Source organism: Stegodyphus dumicola, chromosome 5 (genome assembly GCF_044657685.1).
Source record: "Stegodyphus dumicola isolate Sdum_Otavi_A_Nest chromosome 5, ASM4465768v1".
In the NCBI taxonomy this organism is placed as follows: domain Eukaryota; kingdom Metazoa; phylum Arthropoda; class Arachnida; order Araneae; family Eresidae; genus Stegodyphus; species Stegodyphus dumicola.
Genome location: NC_140772.1, coordinates 129,985,154 through 130,011,080, shown reverse-complemented (window position 1 = coordinate 130,011,080; position 25,927 = coordinate 129,985,154). Strand labels below are relative to the sequence as shown.

The 25,927-nt window shown below is 35.3% G+C and overlaps 1 protein-coding gene across 1 annotated transcript in view; it reads right to left on the bottom strand.

The window, feature by feature from the left end:
• Positions 1 to 25,927, bottom strand: part of LOC118199529 (phospholipid-transporting ATPase ABCA3-like) — a 384,844-nt gene that overhangs the window by 144,838 nt on the left and 214,079 nt on the right. The window contains exon 19 of the mRNA XM_085817060.1: positions 13,349 to 13,579. Coding sequence (XP_085673186.1) covers positions 13,349 to 13,579 — 231 coding nt within the window. The remainder of the gene's footprint in view (positions 1 to 13,348; positions 13,580 to 25,927) is intronic.

Sequence of the window (25,927 nt, the reverse complement as noted above, 5' to 3'; positions counted from 1 at the left end):
CTGCTGTTGAGAATGCAGTAACTTGCTTTCGGAAAATGCTGGACGCTACATTAAACATGCTTTGTAACACGTTTCGGAAACGATTAAACACATTTTTAAACCGATGTTTTCATGTCTTATTTCATTTAACAATATCGCATACAGTGCCATTTTTACCTGGTGGTGAGTTTTTGAACTCTTTTTTTTTTTTTTTTTTCCGGGGAGAATAAATTCTCATAACCTCCTCTAAATTTGGTCCAGCAGTTTTCCTTTTATGACCATTTCAAAGTGGAACTTTAAATATAAATTTTTATATTAATTCTCTCAGAAAGAATGTTTTAAGAAGCTAATTTTTCTCTAGCGTTATAGATTGCATAAAAAAAAACATGATCTTTAATATGATTTAGATTGTTTCAGCCGATATAAGAATCGGGTTATTCAGTGGTACAGAATAAACACTGCTGGACTGTTTTATTTCTTTGTCATTTAGCAAAAAATCTTTTAATTAAAATATTTATCCTTTGGACTTTGCTCTATACTTTGTTTATAGTTAAAATGTTTAGAAAATGAAAAGCTGTCTTCAACTGAAACGCAGTTGATGTAATTGATATTTTTAAAAAATTGACAAGAATGCAAAATTTATGGAAGTCTAGCAATCGAAAAATCTTAATTTTTCTTGTGTGAGCACTGAAAATAACTGTAGAAGGAAAGAAGAAAATTAGGGAGAAAAGTAAGCAAAAATTTTAAAGGAAATTTGACTTTCAGACATACTAACATGTTTCAAAAATTTGAACGCTTTTGAATATACCTTAAGGATACTTTAAAGAATTTAGGTGTTCAAACAGAAAACACTTGGACGTGTACACCAGCAAATACCATCAATTCAGCTTGTGTTAACAGAAAAGACAAAAACGATATCATTGCAGATTAAAGAGGAGAGCGACTGGTTTTAGACCATATGGTTCGGTTTTAGACTGGTAGTTCGGTCCGAGGTTCGAATCCCGCGAACGGGCTGGCTGCATGAGCGTTTTGGTGGTTATTCCCATGTGTAACGTGTATACGAACCAGTTTCCCTTAGAAAGTCCTCCACGAAGGCATCCCTCCCCTTAGGTAGATAGCCCTAGTGCGCTTTGCCATAATTAAATAAACCAAAACCTCTTGATGAAACCAGCCTTTCCTTTCATCTCATACCTTAAAAATGCTAACCTCTAAAGATTGATAAAGGCTCTGACTTAAATACTGATGAAATGGATTGAATTCGATTATTAAGTTAAGGCAAAGCAAGGCTATCTGCCTAAAAGGAAGGATGCCTTCGTGAAGAACTTTCTAAGGGAAGCCGGCTGGCATACACGTTACACATGAGAAAATCCACGAAAACGCCCATGCAACCAACCGTTTACCGAGATTCGAACTACTAGTGTTCAGCGACTTTACCGCTCGACCGTTTGTGGGCCTTTATGAAATGGAAGGCGATAACTTTATTTAAAATGATTGTCAGAAATACCAAGATGTTTCGAAAAGTTGGATGCTTTTGATATACTTGCAGAAAGACTGAAGAAAAAGAGCAAGAATAAAGCAGAATGCCTGAAGAAAAACTGTTTAAAGCAGTGTATGCAAGTAATCCTAAGTTAAAATGTCGGTTATACATCTCTCTTATTTATATATCTTTTCTGAACGGAACACTAAAAGGAGTGTTAACTGTGCTTTACTGTATTTTCTCTTTTAATATATGCAGTTTTTAAATGCTTTGTAGTCTGGGTCACAAAGTATTCTTCCGAAGGAACGCAATTCAACTAAATAAAATCAAATTCTGGAAAATTTATAATAATAAATATATTTAAAATGCTTAGTTCGGATGAATAAATAGAAAATTTTTAAATAGTTAGCTGAAGAAACAAAGCAACAGTAACAATTAAAATAAAAGTCTAAAAAATTAAAAATTACCTAAAATAGTAACTATGACTAAAAAAATAGTATACAGAAAACTATTTGAAAAAAATAATATACGATGCACATTTGATTTAAACTACGCAGTTCGAATGAGTAAATAGAAATTTTTAAAACACTTATTCGAAAGAAACTATGCAACGTAAACAATTAAAATGAAATTCGAAAAAGAAAAAATTACTTAAAATTAATAACAATTATAATTAAAAATATAATATAAAGAACATTATTTGAAAGAAGGAACGATTGAGTCGTTTTTTCCCCTCACGCACTATGTAAAAATGGAAATGAAAATAGGTTGCCACATATTAAGAAGTTCGCCAAGTGAACTAATTTTGGCGCAAACTGAATAAAAAGCGCCAACATAAATTGTTGAATTTCTCCGTAAATTTCGTCCCAAATTTTACAAAATTTAATATTTATGCATAAATTGAGTCGTAGAATCGAAATATGTAAAAAAATTGCTATGTTATTTCAGAAAATGTCAGATTTTAAGTCAAAATACCTATGTCAGAATAGTGCTATATATAAATTTAATATATATCCTAAGTGACGCTTTCGAGACATGAAGAACGCAATTTGAATTTCGTGAATCGGCCCATTAGAACGGGGAGATATAGAACTGTCCCCCCCCTTTTTTTTTTTTTTTTTTTTTTGAACAATATACATCACTTCTACCGATTTTCGTCCCATTCGGATAACTCCTTCTTAGTGCGTCGTTTTTATTTTTAAGAGTGTAGTTGATAACCCCTTATAAGTCGCAGTAAAATTCGTCTTTGAACTCGAAGCAGGCGATTAGAGTTAATTTTCTTTTTTAGAGACAGTCCCCAAGCTCTACATCCATATGAAATAAAGAGTACAATGCCTTGTTTATAAATAATTGAGCTAACATTCGATTTAACATCAAAACTATTACATGAAATTCGATTCAGCCCACGCTGAAGTCTCTCACATTTATTAGAAATGTAGGAAATATGCTGTTCGGTTTAATATAGCGCCCTCTTCTGAGAAGAGCCAAATTTAGTTGAGTTGGTTGTTGAAGAATGTACGCAGCGGACGTATGGTGCGTTCGCTCGTTCCACTTTGTCTGTGCTAATGGAGCACTTAATTTGTAACCTTGTACATTATGTAAATAATTAAATATTTGTGTGGCCTAACTTAGTTAGTCTTATTTTGGAACCAGCGCCATTATCTCTCGTAACTCATCGCATTTTATATCGAACAAAATTTATGGTCCGTTGAGCCGGAGTTGTTTTGTTTTTGTTAACTAAGTTCGTATTAGTATAGAATGGCCACTATAGTTGCTTTAAATCGAAAGAAGGGCTCACTGAAAGCCCAATTAACTAGAATAGAGACTGTCATAGCGGATAGTACCAGCACATGGACTAAAATCAAAATAGATGCCAAGCTCAAGGCCTTGGAAAAGATGTCTGTTACACTGGATACACTACGATCGGAATATTATATTGCTGTGCCTGAAAAAGATGATACTTCTGAATTAGATGAGGAATTATTAGATCTAGAAGCAAGAATCGACGATCTAGAGGTAAGTTTCAATCAAGTGTTAATTGATAATGTTGCTAATACGAGTATTAATAAGGTTGATATCGCAAAGAGTAGTTGTAAAATAAAGTTACCTGAAATTCCACTTCCGCAATTTAGCGGAAAGTATGAAGAATGCAGCATGTTTAAAATTGAATTAAATAATATTGTTACCTCGAATACTCAATTAACAGATGCACAAAAGTTACATTATCTGCATGCCGCTCTTAAAAGAGAAGCAAAATTGTTGCAAACTCAGGAAGATACTTTTGAATCATTATTTAGGGCTTTAGAAAATCGCTTCGAAAACAAGAGAATTCTTGTTAACATTCACATTAAAGCTATTTTAGAATTCGAAATAATTATTCATGAATCATCGAAAGAATTATTGCGTCTAGTAGATGCTGTGAATAAAAACATTAGAGCTTTAAATAATTTGGGTTTCGAACGAAACAAATTCTCTGATATTTTAATTACTACTGTCATTTTAGACAAAATAGACAAGGAAACTCGAAAACAATTCGAATTATCGGTAAACGCTTCAGATGTTCCTAATTTCGAAAACTTGATGACATTCTTAGAAAAAAGAAGTCAAACTTTGGAAAATATAAAAAAAAAAAAAAAAAAAAAAAAAAAAACAATAAAATCAAAACAAACAAATGAAATAAAACCACAAAACCTTCTTGTTCATTCAAATAATTCGGAAAGAAACTGCATTATATGTAATTCGCCACATTCCCTTTTTAAATGTAGTAAATTCCTTGATATGAATTTCGGTGAAAGATTTACGCTAGTAAAACGAGATAACTTATATCTAAACTGTTTGGGAAAAAAGCACATTGCTTCGCAATGTCGATCGAATCATTTTTGCAATATTTGCCATTCAAAATATCATACATTGCTTCATAAGGATGAGTTATCGAATTCGGATTCTGTTTCAAATAAACATCGGCAGACGATAGAGCAGAAGACAGCTGGGGGGGGGGGTAGGATATTTCTTTGGCGCCTAATGAGAAGGCAACGAGTCTTTGAAACTGTTTATTAGCTACGAATAAAAGTGTTATCGTGCCATCTGCGATTGTTATGATGAAAACTTCGAAGGGGACATTCAAGACGAATCTTCGTCCGTAAAAACTCTTGGTGTTTTATGGAACCCTCAGACTGACTGCCTTTTGTTTGCAATGACCATTCCTCACTCTAACAGTTATAGTAAACGAGATGTTCTGTCACTAATTTCGAAAATGTTCGATCTACTTGGTTTAATTGGGCCAGTGGTCACAAAGGCCAAAATATTCATGCAAAGGCTCTGGCTTGCTAAACTCGATTGAAATGACACATTTCCAGATTCTATGGCCAAGGAGTGGATTAATTTCGTATCCACGCTCTCTGAACTAAGTAATCTTAAGATTCATAGATTTGTATTCCAGGAAAATCACATAGTGCTCCATGGATTTGCAGATGCGTCATCTTCGGCATACGGAGCTGCAATCTATGTTCAAGCTTTGCCAGTTTCGGGATTGCCTACCTTTCGAATTTTGTGTAGCAAGTCACGAGTTGCACCTATAAAAACCTTATCAATTCCTAGTTGATGAAGCAATTCATGAGAATAGACGCTTCACAATGACAACTCTTTTTGAGGCATTTCCACAAATTTCACGTACTGTTTTGTTCGAAATTGTGTCTGACCGCTTGAATTATCACAAACTGTGTTCCCGATGGGTTCCAAAAATGCTCACTGATGTTCACAAAACAATGCGACTTGGTAGTGCCCTGACATTTCTCACGCGGTACAGTGATGAGGGAGAAAACTTTTAAAACCAAATTGTGACAGGTGATGAAACTTGGGTGTGTCATTTCACACCAGAATCGAAACAACAATCGATGGAGTGGAGACACACTCATTTTCCGAAAAAACAAAAGTTCAAAGTGACAATGTCATCACAAAAAATCATGTGCACTGTCTTCTGGGATAGGAAAGACGTTTTGCTTACTGAATTTCTTCCCAGAGGTGAAACCATTAATGCGGCACGATATTGTGAGACTTTAACAAAACTAAGGCGTGTCATTCAAAACAAACGAAGAGGAATGCTCATTAAAGGAATTGTGTTGCTCCATGACAATGCTCGGCCCCATACTGCTGGTGTCACTCAATCGTTAATTCGACAGTTTCATTGGGAGCAGTTCGATCACCCGCCGTACAGCCCGGACTTGGCGCCGTCCGACTATCACTTGTTCCTGCACATAAAGCGCGAGCTTGGTAGCAAGCGCTTTGGATCTGACGATGACACGAAAAATGCTGTGGAGTCGTGGATATCGAAACTGGAGGGAAGTTTCTTTGACGATGGTATACAAAAACTGGTCACCCGCTATGACAAGTGTTTGAGCATTGGCGGAAACTATGTTGAAAAATAGTTTAAGACATCTATTTTCATGTAAAAATAAAATTGGATTCGAAAACATTGTTTTACTATTTTTTTTTTTTTTTTTTTTTCAAAACGGAGTTTCCGAATACTCCTCGTAATAATCCAAAGCCTGGGGCCGGAAACAAAACTTTGTGGACATCCTCTCTGAGGTCTACGATCACTTGAGGTGCCACCCAGCTCGACCGTCCTGTCTTTCAGCAAATCAGAAACAACATTAAACACATTGTGAGGTATTTTCATTTTTTTAGCAAATTAAGAATAGCAGGCCACCATGCATAATCGAAAGCTCTTTCAATATCAAGAAAAATTAAAATAGTGTACAAATCTTTCGTCTTGCCCCTCTGTATAATGCTGCTAAGACGCAGAAGTGCATCCTCAGTACATTTTTGAGCAATGAAACCATATTCGTCAGCACAAAGAACATTTTCTTTATGTAGATGCCAAAAAATTCTGTTAGTAATTAGTTTTTAAAACATTTACCTAAAGAAGAAAGAAGACAGATACACCTAAGATTATTCACATGTGGAACACTGAAAGTTTGCTTCTTGAGTATCACAATAAGGGCACAATAAGGTATCACAAGTATCACAATAAGGGCGTTCTTCCAAGTTCGTGGAAAAGCGCCAAGATTCAAACATGCGCCACTCAGTATGAAAGTCATTATCAAACCTCACACAATCAGGAGGAAATGCTTTATCAAAAATAGCGTCGATAGTTTCCTCCAAGGAAGACGTAAAGTTACCGCTTGGAAGCCGAAGGCCCGAGATCTCAATCGTTCTCATAAAATTTTCTTTAATACCGTAAGCGTAAATTTTTTTCCGCACATTCTCATAATTGATGTCCGAAAGAAACTTTCGCCAAGACTAATTTGGCTTCAAGAAGCATTTCATTGTATTTTTTCCTTAAATCAAGGTATTTTCACTTAAATTTCATATCTATTTTCACTATTAAAGTCCCTTATATCATTGCTAAAAGTCCTCTGGAACCTCCGTCTAACAGCGTTAACCTTATTTCTCATAATGAAAATTTCCAATGAACACCAAGGTACTTTTCGCATACCAGTCCTTCTAGTAGACATATATTTAAAACATGCCCGAAAAATAACTAAAGTTATAAAATCAACAATCACATCAAATCAGTACTTGAGCAAGAATCCAAACTATTAAATATCAAAGAAATATACTATGAACAATATTTTTCAAAATATCCCCAGTTTGCTTTTTTTTTATATTAAACAAAATATCTTGAGGGAGTTCTTTTAAGTTCGTGGAAAAGCACGAATTCCAAAGCAGCAATTTCTAGGCCCACCTGCCAAAAATTTGAGTTTTTTATTCAAACTTTTCTAAGATATATATGAATTTATATACTGGAGCGTTTTGAAATTTGGCATCTTTTTTTGAGCGATAACAACGCCAAATGTGGTTTACGCACTTTGTTAAAATTATTTGAAAGTATAAAGGATGACTTTTTTCCCGCTCGCCTACAAAAAAAAAAAAAAAAAAAAAAAAAAAAAAGTGTGGGAATAGGTTGCTATAAATTAAGAATCTCACCAAGTAAATTATTCTTGCCGCAAACTGAAAAAATATACGCCAAGTTAAATTTTTGAATTTTTCCGTAAATTTCGCACCAAATTTTACAAAATTTAATATTTACGCATAATTTGAGTTATAGAATCGAAATATGGAAAAAAATTGTCATTTTATTTCAGAAAAAGTCCGATTTTTCTCAAGTCGCGCTTTCGAGATATGAAAAACGCAATTTTAATTTCGTCAATTGGCCCAGTAGAACGGGCGATATAAAAGTGTCCTCCTTTTTTTTTTAAAAGCAAAAAAGGTACCTCACATTTGGTACTGTAAATGTTTTTTTATTATAGTCTGTGGCAAAAAATCTTATTCCTATAAAAGAAAGGATATCATGATGCACGGAGGGGGCTGGGGGTTACTGATAGTAGAGCCCCGTAAACTCGGCATAATGTGGACTGAGAGATTGTCGAGATTTAAGGAATAAAGGGTGGCTTTTTTAGAACTCTTAATAATTAACTGTAAATCGATCTCATCATTTGTAGCACAACACTGGACATGGAAAAGTACAGCATACAATTAAATTACTGTTGAATTTTATGTCAGTTCTAGCACAATAGGTGTCATAAAAAGAACAAATACCCTAAGATAACTAAGTGAGAAAACGTTTCTACAAAAATGAAGAAAAAGTATTAGTAGTTCTTCGTAGAAAAATATCGTGTGATAGTAGATTGTAGAACCTTCAGTCCTTCATTATGGGTCATCATTTCAGCTTTTCCGTTGTCTTCAATCTCTTCGTTACCTGATTCATCTTCATTTTAATCCACATTGTCTTTCACCAGGGCAACTATTTCTGCATGTCGTAAAATTTCACAATTTTCTTGTTGTCCCATCCATATCTATTTTCTTAAGTTTCTCAGTCATATCACACCCTTCCTCCACGGTCAGGACAAAAGATTAAAGACATTTACGTTTGTATTTTTTCTTCAGTCTCTCCAAAACGCCCTGGTCCATCGACTGGCACACTGAAATTACGTTAGCAGGGAGAAACATGGCTGTAATATTTTCGTCTCGTAACTGTTCTGTATCAGGATGGGATGAAACATTGTCTAGACTGAGAATCGTCTCCATTGGTCGATTTTTTTTTTTTTTTTTTTTAATTTTAAAAACTTTTCCACCGATAGAACGAACTGCTGATGAAACCAGTCATCAAATATTGCTCTATTCATCCATGCATTTGACTGATTCCGGTATAAAACAGGCAGATCATAGTGGTTTTGGTCCATTAGTGTACTTTTCTACGCTTTTAAATGCACGTTTTTTTTAATTGGTCTATAAGCGCGAGTTTGAGCTTATGGCTGCCTATTGCATTGCTGCATGCCAAGACCGTGACTCTCACCGTGCTTCTTTTATAGCAGGGTGCCGATTTTTCTTCTCTGGATGGCAGCGTTTTCGAAGGTAACATTCGAAAATTCAGACCTGACTCATCACAGCTATAAACTTGATCTCCAGACATACCTTTCTTTTAAATTACTTTGTGGAAATTATCCTTGGATATTACAGCATTTTCCAAGTTAGCAGATAGCTTTTCCCAACAAACGTTTAACTGTCTGATGCCGTACCGCTTTTTCCATCTGTCAAGCCAGCCAGCACTAGCAGTAAATCCGGGCTCTCCTTGAAATTCATCATTAACTTTTAGAGTTTTCTCTTGTAAAATATGGTCCTAAAACAGGTGTTCCCTTTGCTGCTTAAACCACAAAGAAAGCCCCTTGCTCACTTTTCCGTATTCATCACCTTTCATACTTTTTCTCTCTTTAAACTATCGCTACAGTCTCTTTCCACACACAAAAACTCGATTTCGGACCTCTTCTTTTCCCATCCTATCAATGCAGTCCGTCCAACACCTAAATCCCTAGTAATTTTGTTTACACTTTCCCTTTTGGTCAGTCTCTTTAAGGCATCTAGTTTCATTTTCATTGTCACATTAGTTTGCTTTCTTTTCTTTTCGAACGACATTTTACCTTCACAGAATATCAAAAGTTCCCAAAAATATCTTAACATTTATACGCCTGGATGTGAGCTGAAAAACGACACCAATGAAGTGGTGTGAGTTTAGTTTGCAGTTGAGTTAGTTAGTTTAGATACTGTCACAAAACTTCAGACAAATCTCCTAAAGTTTCGCAACAATAGAGAGGAATGTGAACCAGCGGCCAGCTACTACCTGACTTTCTTCGTATCCTCAAATGGAGCAAACAGCGTTGCCAAGTATTACAACATACCGTACTGAGGAAAAATGTTTTCCACAAAAGGTGATTTAATGTTTCCAGTTTATGGACATTGGATCATATTCCAATTTCCATAAACTGGTTTTTATTTCAATATTTTGAGAATAATCAACTGCCAAATATTGCAATTTATGTTAACTAATGCTTTTGCGTAGATTTCTATATATAAGTTTTCAGTAAGTATCAGTTACGTTTTATTCCTATCATTTTTCTTTTTTCAAAAAATTCTCAAATAATTTAGCTCTGTGTAGCTTCACATTGTTGTCCATAAAAAAAAAAAAAAAAAAAAAAAAAAAAAAAACCCTTTTCAACACTACACCAAGAGGTTTACATAAATTTCAAGAAACATATCTCTAATTTTAATGCAGCTACAATGTTTGCATTGAAGGCATGCAAAGACGTGCTAATTATTGAAGGAGGCATGACCTCAATGTTGATGTGGTCAAGAAAAGTGTGCCTGATTCCACAAAAGATGGGTTCCATTCTGTGATTTATTGAGGAAGAAACTTTCACTGGTGACTAAGCATAAAGAATTAGCTCTACTAGCCACTCGTAAATTACTGTTCCAGTTACAGTTAAAAGTCCTTAGAAACAGCTAGAGCAACATTGGTGGCATAACATGGACACCACCTATCGAGATACTCATAAATGACTGAATGACCTCCACTTGAGACAGGCTAGCCTCAAGTCTATCAATGGCTCTTCACATTAGTTTTTCGCCTAAACAATTGCGAGAGCTCATTTTGACTAAAATTGTCAGTATTATGACTTTTGTTTTGAAAATCACAATTTGATGTATAAATGTTGAAGATTCCGAAATCATTCACTTTCATAGAAAATTTATCCTCCACACCTTTTAATAATCACTAAACATTTATATCACATTTACGTTCCCCAAATTATATATAACATCAATTTTTAGTAGTGGTAACTATTTTGAATAATTGCAAAAATTTATTTGTAACTTTAATTTTGGCCATCAATATTTTTTTTTTTTTTTTAAAGGAAAGGAAACAAATTTTGATTACATTAGCAAACTGGAATTATGAAGCAATTAAAAATAAGAAACTCTAGAATGCACTCAGAACTGAATAGTAACATAGAGAGCATATAATAATAAACAGTAGCCTTGTTTCTGTAAATAAACTTATTGTTTGCTACAACTTACTTATTTAATTTATAGTACAATTAGGAAAATATATACTAATTATTTAAACCTGTCTGATAAAAACAATATATGCAAAGAGTTTCCTTTTCGATTACTTCACTTTAGCTAAAGCAAAACACAATGTTATATATACAACATATTTCCACTGTAATCATCTGTTGCTGAAAGATATCTAGTACTAATATCTCAGACAGTATCTATATGTATACTTCTTAAGCTTCCATTTTCTAAAGATTTTCCCCTTAGGTTAGTAAAAATTAGGCTTATAAAATATTTGATATGATTATTAAAAATATTAAATAATTCAGTTTCTGTACATTTCTTCTTTTCAAGTAGGTTAAGTTTATATATTACTTTATTAAAGATAATTATAAAATGCATTTAAGCATGTACAAATGAAATGCTAATATAATGAGAGTAAAATGAAACATTTTACATATATGTAACAATAAATAAAAATTTAAGTTAACAGACTGGTTAAGCAATATATGCAAATACGGATTATGTACAAAAGTATATAATGCATGATGTTAAAACGTTTTTTATCATTTTCAAAGCAGTGCAATTATTTATAAAAATTATCAATTAGTTGATTATCAATTGTGATAAATATATAAATTATAAAAATTATCAATTGTAATAAATATATCGCATCAATTAAACACATTATAAATTAAATCAAATATACACTCTTAGACAAAGGGGACAAAAAAAAAAAAAAAAAAAAAAAAGACGCACCGAGATGATATAAAGAAAATTGGACATAAATTGATATGCATACAGGTTTCGACGAAAAATGCAAAATTTTACATTTTGGCTGCCAATGAATGAACGGTTGTCGCTACAGCGCATCTGATCTGCGCAACTGGCAGGATATTTAAGAGGAGAAATTACGATTCCAGGTCATAAATTCTTCACAAATTTCATTCCGTGTATTCTGGTAGACAGTAACCATGCCTCGCATACAGGTGCACGAACGATATGCGCAGATTTCAGAATTTGAGAGAGGTCGTGTAGTTGGGCTCAAATAAGCCGGTTGGTCTTATCGGCGAATAGCTCAACATTTGAGCAGGAGGGATGTCACTATTAGACGATGTTGGCAGGAATGGATGATCCATGGCCGCACACAGCGTCAAGAAGGAAGCGGTAGGCTTAGAGAAATGACAGAACGTGAAGACCGAGCAATCATCAGAGTGGCACTCACAGCCCCAGATGCATCATTATCATCGATTGTACGTGCAACTAGTGCTTTAATGACCGCAAGGACCATTCATAGCCGCCTCAGAAAGGGGGCTGAGGTCACAGCGCCCCTTGCGCCAACTACCATTGACCTCTGTACAACATCAAGTCCGCTTGCAGTTGTGTCGGGCTCATTCGCACTGGAATGTCACTGACTGCAGTAGAACAGTTTTCAGTGATGAGTCCCGCTTTGAACTAAGACCCGATGACCAGCGAAGGTGAGTCTGGAAACGCCCTGGACAGCGGTATGATACCAACCTGTCTTCTGGAAGACAGGCCGACGACCAGGAGTGATGGTCTGGGGTACGATTTCATTTCATAGTAGGAACCCTTTGGTTGTCCTCCGTCGCAAACTTACAGCACAGCAGTACGTCGACGAAGTTCTAAGGCCCGTTGTGTTGCCCTTCATGTCACGCCACCCTGGGCTTACATTTCAGCAAGAAAATGCCCACCCTCACACTGCACATATTTCTACTGCTTGCCTTAGTGCTTGCCGAACATTGCCTTGGCCAGCAAGGTCACTTGATCTCTCTCCTATTGAGCACGTTTGGAGCATTATGGACAGGGCCCTCCAACCAGCTCGGGATGTTGACGATCTAACGCGCCAGTTGGACAGAATTTGGCACGATATCCCTCAGGAGGACATCCGCAACCTCTATCAATCGATGCCAAGCCGAATAACTGCCTGCATAAGGGCCAGAGGTGGACAAACGCGTTACTGACTTTCACTTTGTGAAGCTCTATCACTTCAATAAATCAATCAATTTTTCTCAAAATGTAATCATTTGTTTTTCTCAAACTGTAATAATTTGTCTGTACATCTACATCACTTCTAGCGATTTTCGTCCCATTCGGATATTCGTGTGTCGTTTCTTTTGGTGGTCGTTTTCTTGGTGCGTCGTTTCTTTTGTCTAAGAGTGTAGATTCTGTTCAAAAGTAAAATAAAAATTACAAAGCACATGTATTATTTTTAAGTCCGAGTTATTTAATCAGTATGTAATTATTATTTGAAAAGTAAATTGAAGATTCCATACTATGCTAAATGGCAATACTTTCCATGCTGCATGGATGGCAAATGCCTTCCTCGTGTAACATAGGTAACCCTCCGCCCCCAAATAGGAAGACCAGGGTACAAATATTTTTTAGTGTCAATACTGTACTTCACACATTCAGACATTATCAGAACATATCAGTGTGTTACATTGAATACAGAAAAAGAGTTACATACCAAAAGTGAAATCCTACCTGTGCAACAAACCTTCAATGGAGAATAGTTGGGATTCTTTCTTTTGCAGAAATCCTTCACAACTGCTTTATTACACATTTCATTATTTTTAAAATTACAATACAAGTTGAAAAAACCTCGGCAAATGCAATAACTTGGCACAACAGCACTAAATATAAAATCTAGTGGTACTGAATATTCAAAATGTTCATGATTTTCCAATTCAGCAACTAAGAACAGAAGAGCTAATCCTAGAACAAGATAACATGAATTTCAAAAATAATGCTACAAACAGCAACTACTGATACACAATAATGGAAGAGAAATTCTTTTTTTCAAAATTCTGTTAGACTAATATATTTTTAATGAGACAGTTTCTAATAACATTTGTAAAAGTAACAAAATGTTATTACTATATACAATTTTCTGTACTACTGATGAGAAAAGATGCTTAAAAATTATATTCATAATACTTTAAATTAGGGATAAGAACATTTCAAAATTATGAACAGTTTAAAAAAGATGAAGCTATAAAAGTTAAAATTTTTTTATAATAAAGAAATCACTTATAGAAATGACAGGATTACAGTCCCGATTATCCAACCTAAACGGAGGAGGCTTGGTTAGATAATATGAAAAGTAGAAAATTCGACATTAAAAAAATAATAAAAATACATCCATTATTTCCAAAATTACATACTGGTTCATCATTTGAAAACCATTAATTCAAGTTTTCCACTTAGCAGAATTTAAATCAACAATGAAACGCGAATGCTGCTTACTTGTGAAAACTCAACAATTTGTGATGTTTTATGGATTATTCTTTCTGCCGAACAGGTCAGATGACCTGGACTCTACTTGTATTTTACTGACTTTTTACACTTACTAACATTCTTGAAATCTAAACGAGAATGTGACCTGCAGTTTCTCTATATATTTATTGAATCTGAAGATGTAAAAAAGGGGCTATGTGATAAAAGTCAAATTTTACAGCAGCAACAAAAACACTATCCCATTACTGACAATAAAGTTAGAATTATGAATGAAGAACGTAAAATTATGGGATTGATGTAACTAGGATCCATGCAATTCAGCGTTTTTCTAACAATAGCAGAGTAAAATAAAATTAAGTAGTAAACATATGCAAGTCCCAGAAAAGTATCTTTGTCTGAGTTCGACTAGACTCGAACTCGCTTTTCATAAGGATCTCTTAGTTCGTCAATTAATTTTCTAAATTAATTAAAATCTCCTGCTTCATTATTTATTTCTTCCTTTGTTTGTTTATTAAGAGTTTACTTCTTTCTTTTACTTCATTTACCGCTGCGGTATAAGATTTTTTTTTTTAAATCAGAGATGGTTTCTAATTTGCTCTAGCATTGCGGAATGCTGCTTTCGAGACAATATTTGCTACTGGCAGTGTGCTAACCAATACAAGGATATAACTAGCAGCTATTTTTTTATCTCCATTAGAAGGGCATTGATGGAGACTAAAAATGCTTTCGCATTACTGCTGCATGGCAAATATTTTCGTAAACATGAATTTAGGTTGGGGTAAGGATATCTATTGCCCCTGAAAATTGTTGACTACACACTGTTCTTGTTTTCAAAAATTTGCAGGGATTTATATTTATTTTAACTAATAATTTAAAATTTTATTTGAAACTTTCCTATAAGCCTTCATTTCCCTAATTGTCAGTGCCAGAATAGTTAAATGTTGTAGCGCGCGTGAACGAATGCAAATTTTCTATTTTGAAGAAAGTGCACTGGTGAAATAAATTAAGAGAATTTTCATATTTGATTTACGATCTCCTGAACTACTGGACAGATTTTAATAAAATTTGCTGTGAACATAGGTTGATATAATACAAACAAAATAAACATTCATCAGTTATAACAGACACACATGTTCGGGTGTAACACTCATGGGAGTCTGAAGGTCTGAAACAGCGGTTGCAGAAGACACAAAAGAAATGGGTTAATAGGGGGCATGGTCCCTTCTTACAGCCATACAGGCCTTGCAGCATGATGTCACACTGGAAATAAGGCAGTTTATCAATGCCTGTGGCAATTAGTCCCAGTCATTCAGCAACGCTGTTTTCAGTTCTTGAATGGTTCTTCCAGAGGGTTACGAGTTGCAATTGCCTTCCCCAGAGCGTTCCAGACATGTTGTACAGGGTTGAGGTCTGAAGACCTGGCTGGCCAATCCATCCGACGAATATCCTCACTCTCGAGAAATTCGTCGACCAGAAGAGCTCCATGTGGTCTCGCGTTATCGTCCTGTAAGATGAACTCTGGGCCCACTGCACTCCGGAAAAGGCGAACATAGGGCTCCAAGACCTCATCCCTATACCTCACACTAGTCACAGAACCTCTGTCAAAGACGTAGAGAGGTGTGCGGCCATCCAAAATGATGCCTGCCAGACCATTACACCGCCACAGCCATAATTGTTGATTTCGCGGACATTGGAGGGTAGGTAACGGGTCTCTGGCTCTCTCCATATGAAAGTATGGCGAGAATCGGTGTTTAGGCTAAAACGGGACTCGTCGGTGAAGAGAACGGTCGCTCATTGCTCCGTACTTCAATCACTATGTTGCCTGCACCATGCTAATTGGACTTTCCTGTCTGTAGACGTGAGCGGGACGCAAACGGCCGGTCTTCTGGCAAACAACCCTCTTTCATTCAGTTTTTGGAAAACAGTCACCCCTGTGACACGGGTTCCTGTGGCTGCATATAGGTCCCGAGAGAGCTGAGAAGCTGTAGCCCCTGTAATACGTCTCGCTGAAATGGACAAATAGCGATCTTCTCTGGCCGTCATGGCTCTTGGATGACCTTGCCCAGGCTTTCTCTCGATGAATCCAGGAATCCTATATTAATATATACACAAGACGCTGAGCGTTAAATTAAATTCTCTGTATTTTTGGACTTGTGATTGGCCTGCCTCTAACATATCCACAATTCGCCACCTCATTTCATCATCTAAACGTTGGTGGTTACTCATTTTTACTGTTTCGATGTGAATTTAAACGATTGCTGCAAGATAACACTAAGAAATTCGCCGATGTGTGCTAGCGAACTCAATTCGTCTTACCCTCCACGCGCTTATAAAGCCCGTTTTTCTGCTGGCTCCTCATACACACATGTGTACGCTTACGTATTTGTCGTACAATATTTGCCTTTTTATCTAGAAGCAGTGATTTTTCCTATCGTTCAGTTTTTTTTTATGCAATTCGATAAAATATGCAAATTCTCTTAATTTACTTCACCAGTGTAGTTAAAAGCCGAGTTTTGGTAGGAGAAAGAGAGAGGCTCTAGCTGCCGTAGGTACGTTTGCTTATTGCTGCTTCAAGTGGCTTAATTGCATTGCTTTGCTGCCACTAGATTAAAAGAGGCTTGAAGTTATGGGATCTCGCTGAGCCCTGTAGGCTAGTTTTATCACTTGTTAATAATTCAACTTTTAGTTTCAATTATCTGACTTTCAGTTACCGCCCAATTAGAGGCGAAGTTTGTTAGCGTCGAGTTGACGCATTGTAAATTTTAAAGATTAATAAAGGATACGTGAACCCTTCTCCTGTGTAGTTTCCTGCTACTCCAGTATACAGATAGAAGTTCATTCACTGGACTCTACAACTTCATTAAGTAATAATAAGTAATATATATTCATGGTTATGTTTTAATATTGAACAAGATTAAAAAAAAAATTAAAAATCCCTTTTCCTCTCTTCATTCTGTAAAAATTCCTATTTTCTACCTTCGCAGTTTCTATACTAAGGGGATTTTTTTTTTTTTTTTTTTTTTTTTTTTTTTTTTTTTTAATATCAGAAGCATTGACTAATTTTTACCTTTTTTGACATATATTAATTTCAATACTTGATCTTTTAATGCAGTTTTAATAAAAGTATCTAAGTCCTTTGCTTAATACCCAATGTAAATTAATAATAGAATCTTATTTGATATGATAAGATAATTAAGAATGCATATAAGTCTATTTTTAACGCTGTTTTGTTATACAGTTGATGCTCTTAAAACAGACCATCGAGTCTTATGGAAATGGTGTGATAATGTATGATCGCTATACAAAAATTAATTTAATGTATTTTCATCAGCTGGACTGAAGGTATTTTAACTTCGATCATTGTAATAAAAGGTTTGCTTTACTCAGTACCATCTATAGTAACATTTCCAGAGTTCACCAATGGCTGAGTGGTAAGCAGCTGAGCACTTGTAATTCATTCTGGGTTCGATTCCAGATGCACGGACTGCCTGCAGAGACGTTTTCATGTTTTTCCTCGTGTGTAACATGGATATGAGGAAATCTGCCTTAGAAACAGCTCCATGAAGGCATCCCTTTCCTAAGCAGATAGACCTCGTATGCATTGGTGTAATCAAATAAACCAAAGTTATTATTATTTCCAACAAGCTTGTCTTAGAATCTGGATACACAGATATTCATCTTCTAAATCGGAGAAAAAAAGGTGAAAGACAACAACCAACTATTTTGCATAGACATTACACGTTTTCATAGGAAATGAAGAGACTCTTTAAACGTATTTTTTCAAAAAATTAAGTGATTTATAATCATCTAGTATTTTAAAATCCACCTTGAGCTGAAATACTTGAGCCGTCAAGTATTTTCCACTAGTACTAAGCCAGCCATGTAAATACACATGCACAGTGCTTTTTCGGTTGATCTGATTAATTTCAGTTTTTTTTTTTTTTTTTTTTTTTTTGCAACAGTAAATATATAAATTTCCAACCTTAGTGAAACCATGAACCATCCGAAAAAACATAAAATCGATGATGAATGTAGTGTGTTTAATGAACACACAAACAAATATTTTTTGATAACACTATAACGTTGCGCGCCTCTAACTAGCACGCAACCAAGAGGTGACTGTGAAAGCTTGTATAAACCACAGAGTCTTATAAAGGGTTTAAGTCCCTTTTTATTCAACGTACTAAATTACAATTGCGTCCTCTTGACGCTTACAAACTGTGCCAACTAGGCAGTCAAAATAAAAATAATAACCTGAAAAGAAAATAAAGACAAGATTCTAACTACGAGGCTCTCTAAAATAACTAACTCACCGCGTTTTACAATACGGCTGCTAATTCAGCAGACTTGAAGCTCACTGGAACAATTGCAACTACTTCCCGCCAAGCACATAGGCCGCAACGCGGGGTTTTTCAAATCTCTATAACTACCTCCGCGCTCGCTAAGTAAGAATAACTCTCTCTCACCGAACTTGTTTCCTTCTATTTAAATCATACTACTTCCGCTGATAATTTGAATGCTTGCGCGTTCTACTCAAATTTACATATTCTGGCATTGGCAGTTCCAGGGGAAAGTAAGGATTGACAGGAAAGATAGTTTAAACTTAAAATAAATGTTAGTTAAAGTAAATATAAACCCTACAACACAGATAAGAAAGCGATCGGTCGCGGACACTTAGCCGACAGGACACTTAACCGACACCAGTTAGCCGACAAGACATTTAGACGACAGGAACACTTAGCCGACAGGACATTTAGCCGACAGGACATTTAACCGACACGGACACTTAGCCGACACGGACATTTAGCCGACACGGACACTTAACCGACAGGTCATTTAGCCGACACGGACAGTTAGCCGACAAGACACTTAGCCGACAAGGACATTTAGCCGACACGGACAGTTAGCCGACAGGACATTTTCTGACACAGAGAGTTAGCCGTCAAGACATTTAACTACAGGGCACTTAACTATCAACACGTTTAGTCGACAGGACACAAAGCCGACAGTAACGTTTAGCTAGCACATACCCAATAATTATTCAAACTTACTATCAATTACAAATTTCTCGACTACTTCGTAAGTTCAATATTTAAGTTATTTTTTCACTATCAGTAAAATTCATTTTTAGATTCTTAAAGATCTTATATATACTTTTAATTATTGTGTTAATTTAGCATTGTTTGATATGTATCCATGGACCTTATAAGAAACAGACCAACCCAAATGGGTTTTCTCCCTTGCCTTGGCGTATTGCCGGCTGTCACCTTGACCACATCCGGAGGAGGAGGGACAACTTGCAGAAACTTAACAATAGTTGGCTATTGCAGCGCGTATCATTTTCAAGAAAAAGCTGGTGATAGCACTCATTTCACAAATTAGAATTTTTAGATATTTTTATTTTTGAAACTGAGAATGATTTTTAAAAATTTAGCCTGTTTATCAAGCGTAATTAATGTTCTAAATAAATATAAAGCTGTTACATGCTTTCAGGTCTGGATATTTTTTAGCTTTTCCTATGCTGTAAAGAAATTTGTATCTCCTTTTAAAAAGTAATATTTTAAATCTGAACTAATAGAAAAATTCAAACAAACAATTTCCTCTTACAATTTTTATGCTTTTTATTGGGGTAAATAAGTAAAAAATACTAAAATCGAAAAAATGGATTTTTGAAAGTTTTTGCTTAAAATTTTTATTTTCACTACTTTTTTAAAAGTATATCTGAATATTATAGCATAATATTCTACAAAGGAGTTTTATTTCAATAATATTTCTAATACATCATAGTGATTAACACTTTTAACACTTTAATAATTTTTATGCATTTATTAATGTTAAAAATTGTATTTAACTATAATAATTAATTGTGCTAGTATTTTATAGTGATTATTTTTTAAATTTATGTCTAGTTCTGCATAAGTTTTCTTATTTATTGCTAATTTATTTTATTAACCCAAAGGGGCGGCAGCTCAGAAAAGCTATTAGTTTCGAAACGGCATTTTGCTTTGTTTCACTATAAATGTCCGTTTCACTTTGCAAACTGTTGCCACCAAATATTATCGCCCTGTATTAAATTTAAAGAAATTAAATAATGAAGAATCTGCATGAACGCATGTATGTTTCTCTCGCACTGTGAGAAAAACAACAGAATTTAGAACCATATAATTTTGAATAACGTAATCCTCCACCCGAACATGGGCACCTGGACGGCCTAATTTCGAATTTGTTTTAATCCATTTCATATTTTGTAACTTTAACGATTTTGATTAAGAAACTCAACGAGTTCAAACAAGCAATGGCAACCCTGTACAGAAAATAACAATCTCCAGCGCGGAAATTCTAAAGATATGTCATTTTCAAATATTTTGTGATATTGTTCTTGAATTAAATTTTATGTGGTTTACTTGCGAAGAACATGATGTTTAATAAATAAAGGTAACACGCAAAACGTTACAAAAACGCGCCTTTGGGCGTAATATGAAATTATATTGCTGAGTGCTTCCACAGTTTATCTTTTTTTTTCCCTCATTACTCTCAAAAAAGTTTGTGCTTCGAATTTTATGAATTACTAAAATAAATAATCATCTTGTAATGTTAATAATTAATGATCATATAATCAAATAAATGATCGTCTTGTTATGGTATAATAATTTTAAAAATTACTGCCTGAAAATGCTCATAAAATCAAAGAAAATTAGCAGGTCTTGTTTAATTTTACCTTATTTGTTTCAAAGCATCATATGCTGTCAGTATTATTTAATTTTATTTTATTTGTACACAAAAATAACTTCATAAGTTTTGCGTTTAGAATTTTTACCGTTTTACTAAAATAAAGAAATTTATACAAAAATTACGCTTGAAAAAAAAAAAAAAAAAAAAATTCCTCAAAATGCAGTAAAAAGTGCTTTTATAAGATATGTTAAATATTGTTTGCAAAAACTGTGACTTTCATAATCTCATCACTTATACAACGTATCACATTTAATAATTAAAAACAGTTATGTGATACAAACGCCAGCGGTTTCCGTGTTAAAGTAAGCCAGATCGTCCCTACTCTTTCTTACGGACATGTGGGTGGCGCACGCTCCGCCCACTGGGTTAGTCTATCTCTTATAAGGTTCATGTATATATCGTGCTGTTTGGTGTATATTGGCGAAATTGATAAAACGCCGAAATTTCTCGTCAGGGAATATGAATGAAATTTCGAAAGGAAAAAAGAATTTTTTTAGCTAAGTACGGCGGTCACTTAATTAACATTTTAATGTGAGATCTTCAAAAATTATCCATAAAGCTCCTTCATTTAATCAACTGGGTTCTTTTGAACACTTACACTTCATTAATAATTTTTCTTGTTTACGTAATGATATTAATTTTCCAATCTCGCTCTTCCAAATGCTTTCAGATTTTTAATACCTTTACGTTTCATTACTATTTTACACATCACATCATGTTACATTCTTTCCCTTACAAAATCGTTTGGCTCTTCTCACTGAGCGCCGCCTGAGATAACCACTGATCTGACTTTGTTGTAAAAGTCTTACAGTTTTAGTATACCTGTCATCCTGGCATCCTTTCAGTCATCCTGGCAGAAGGGAAAATTTCCTCCGTGTAAAAATATACATATAAATATTACATGGGCATACAAGGCCTGTGTATAAGCATAGATATGTTGATTACAATCATTGTCTTGTACAAGTTACATATGATAGATACATAAAATCGTGACAGCTATGTGTACATTTAGGCATTATATGAATTCATATTTACAATACTTTTACTGAGATAATCAAAATTAAACTTATAATTCATTTACACATTGACTGGATTTTCAATATCATTTAAACTGCTTTACAATATTATTTTTATCAAGTACATATAAACTGGATAGTAATATGCTTACATTACAATAGTTTTGCTCTTACAGTCCTGTTATTATTCTACGGGGTGAGCTATTTTCCTAGTGTTGATATTCAGTTGTTGTAGTATTTTGAATTGCTATTAAAATTATGCTGCGAAGATACAATTCTCAAGAGAGGGGGAGAATTTCTTAGTATCTTGCTGAGCAAAGCCTGGATTACCTCCTCTATTTTAGTTTTCGTCTGCTTGTTGCCGCGGGTATTCTCCGCCCATTGCGGCCAGTATTCATTGCTTGGCATTTTTAGAAATTTTCTTTCCCTGTCATGAAAAATCTGAATAATGCAATAAAAATTATTGTTATTCTTGAATTATATTTTTTATGGAAACATATGGTGGTGAGGGTTAGTCGCGCTATTATATTTTATTTTATTATTAAAAACAATTAAAAAAAGTGAATTTTTAAGACAAGCAAAGGTATAAATTACTTTCGACCTCTATAATTTGCAGTTCATGCCACCATTCTTGAGATAAAAATTCTGTAACATTTTATTGACCACGCCTCTCGCTTAAAATACTTACTTAGGTTAATGTTTATAGCCCTAATGTTTAATTTAGAAGTAAAATATTCTTTAAGGTTTTGTTTTATTCATTTTCGAGAAATTTCAGCGCTTTTTCAATTTGGCCAATGTACACCAAACAGCACGATACATATCAAACAATGCTAAATTAACACAATAAATTAATATGAGATCTTTCAGAATCGAAAAATGAATTTTACTGATAGGTGAAAAAAATGACTTATATATTGAACTTATGGAGTAGTCGAGAAATTTTGTAATTGACAGTTAAAATAATTTTTGGGTACGTGTCAGTTAAACGTCACTGTCGGCTTAGTAACCTGTTGACTAAATGTCTTGACAGGTAAGTGTCCCGTAGCTAAATGTCCTTACGGCTAATTCTGTGTGTCGGCCAAATGTCCTGTCGGCTAACTGTCCGTGTCGGCTAAATGTCCTGTCGGCTAAGTGTCCTTGTCGGCTAAATGTCCTGTCGGCTAAGTGTCCTTGTCGGCTAAATGTCCTGTCGGCTAACTGTCCGTGTCGGCTAAGGTCCTTGTCGGCTAAATGTCTTGTCGGCTAACTGTCCGTGTCGGCTAAATGTCCTGTCAGCTAAGTGGTGTCGGTTAAGTGTCCCGTCGGCTAAGTGTCACGGACCCGAAAGCGATGTGTTTATTGGGTTTTGGGTTATGAAACAATAGCTGAAAACAATCTGAAACCATATAGTGGCGTAGCGAACGGGGGGGGGCAAGGAGGTGTATGATGCCCCGGGCTCCGCTCGCAGGTGGGCGCCAAATGGCCTCCAAACAAGATTTTCATCATATAACTGATTTTTTTGGGGGGAGGGGGTGCCAGTTATACTCACTACTCCACTGAAACCATACCACGAAACAAAACAGAGACTGCAATATTTCTAAGAACTCAAAGTAAAAGCCGCGGAGTGTGTGAAAATGCTGAAGAGGCAATAATTTTTATTTACAAAGCAATCAACACTTCAAAATAGCGCTACAGAAGCAAGAATCATGGTAGCCTACAATCTTACTAACGTAAACAAATTGAAAGTATTTCATTGTCAAGAAGGGCTGTAGTTCGGCATATTGACTCAGTTGGTAATGAACTCACAGAACAACTGAAGACTGGTACCAAATATTTTATTTCGTTTTCTTTAGCACTGGATGAAGGCATAAATGACGAAGACATTTCCTAATTACTCATCTTTAATCCGTGGAATTAATTGAAATTTCTTTATCACACAGAAATTACTTGGTTTAGAACCAATAAAAGACAGAGCCATTGGCAGGATTTGCTTCAGTGTGCTGTGAATTGTGTGAAGAGAAGTGGCTTGTCCTGGAACAAAATAGCAAGCATTACAACAGATGGGGCTATGGTGATTTCCTATATGTTTTACCACCAATCCTCGAATTCCATATCACAGATTATGTTCTTCTTACTACATAATATGAATATTAACAAGACATAGTGCACAATAAAAATTAAGCTTTATTTCGGAACTTCGCGCACACTCCCCGACAGCCGGCCTGTCTCGCTCTGCTCGCTACTCGTAAGAAACTTCTCCTCCAGTTATTGGTCCACACTTATCGGAGGACGCAAGGCGCGCTCCTTATCGCCATCACCACAGAGTTTCCTCCCAGTTCCTTTGATGGCCATTCAAAGGAACGACATCTGGTTATGAAATTATCTCAGAGGATCCGTACTGCCGGGTATTTTTTTCATGATTACAAAATTAGAAAAGATCAAAATGCAGTTCAATATATAACAAGGTAATGACACATAAAATAACAAAAAATATGTTGCGATATGAATTAAAAAAAAAAGGTTTTAAATTGTTATATAAGAAGCAAGTTTCTTAGGAAAGTGAACATGTCTTCCCGATCTGGTGACAGTTTGTGTCTTAGAGAGTTCGTTTGCAGATTTATTCTGCTGAACTGTCTTTAAGTCTTTATTTGTTTTCAGTTCAGGAAAATTAGAGTCCGAAAGCAAATAGGCTGGTTTCACACGGTCTATATACACAGTAGATTTCAGACCGTTAATATCAATTGTGAAAGTTTTGTTCGTTCTAGAAAGGACTTTATGCGGACCTGTATATGGTTGGCACAGAGGTGGCTTTACTCGATCGACACGTAAGTATACATGCGTACAAGACTTTAAGTTAGCACTTACGTAACACTTTTCTTGGCAATGTGCAGATGTTGCTATTGGATTTGATTGTTGCATTCTATGCCGAAGATTCGTGATAAATTGAGTGTCATACGGAGATATCTTAGATGACGCTATGATATCACTAGGCAGCTTGAGAGTTGTGCCGTACACCAGTTCAGCACAAGATGACTGTAGATCTTCCTTTACGGCTGTCCGAATACCAAGCATAACAACTGGTAGTGTTTCAGTCCAGTTATTGGTCTCGTGAGCCTTGAGAGAAGATTTTAAATGTCGATGAAATCGTTCAACAATGCCGTTGGACACTGGATGATAGGCTGTTATTGTGATTCTGTTCGTACCTAAAATGCGCGTAAGTTCTGCAAAAAGTGCGGATCTCATTTGAGAACCTTGGTCTGTAGTTATGATCGATGGGCAGCCAAAACGAGATATCCAACAGTTGAAGATGGCTCTGCAAATGGTTTCCGTTTTCATATCCGGGATGGGAATGGCTTCAGGCCATCTGGAGATATCTATTAGAGTCAAAAGGTACACATTGCCTTCTGATGGAGGTAACGGTCCGACGATATCCATATGGATTTCTGAAAAACGTGCATCAGGAAGAGAGAATGTGTCCATTGGTGCTTTAGTATGCCTAGTAATTTTCGATTTTTGGCAAGATTCACAGGATTTCATCCAATTTTTGATATGACGTTTCATATCGGGCTATACATAACGAGAACAAATAAGCTTCGTAGTAGCTGCAATTCCTGGATGTGACAGATTGTGCAGATGATTAAAGATGAGTCTGCGAAAGGAATTCGGAACAAATGGACGAGGAATGACCATTGATATGTCACAAACAATATTACCATCAGAATATTGGCACGGTTTAAATTCAAGTTTTAAAGATGATGTGTTGTTTTTGAGAAGGTCTTGTACCTCCGGATTATGCCGTTGAGCTTCCGAAAATTTTTTAAAATCCAAAAATGGAGATTTTGTTATGGAATCAATTTCGATTCTCGAAAGAACGTCAGCAACGACGTTTTTTGAACCTTGCACATGCCTAATATCAGTAGAGTACTGAGAAATAAAATCTAAATGGCGCAATTGTCGAGGTGAACATTTATGAGGGTTCTGTTTAAAAGCGTATATTAACGGTTTTTGATCCGTATAAATTGTAGAATTTCTGCCCTCTAACATGTGTCGGAATTTCTTAATTGCAGAATAAATTGAAAATAATTCCCTATCGTACGCG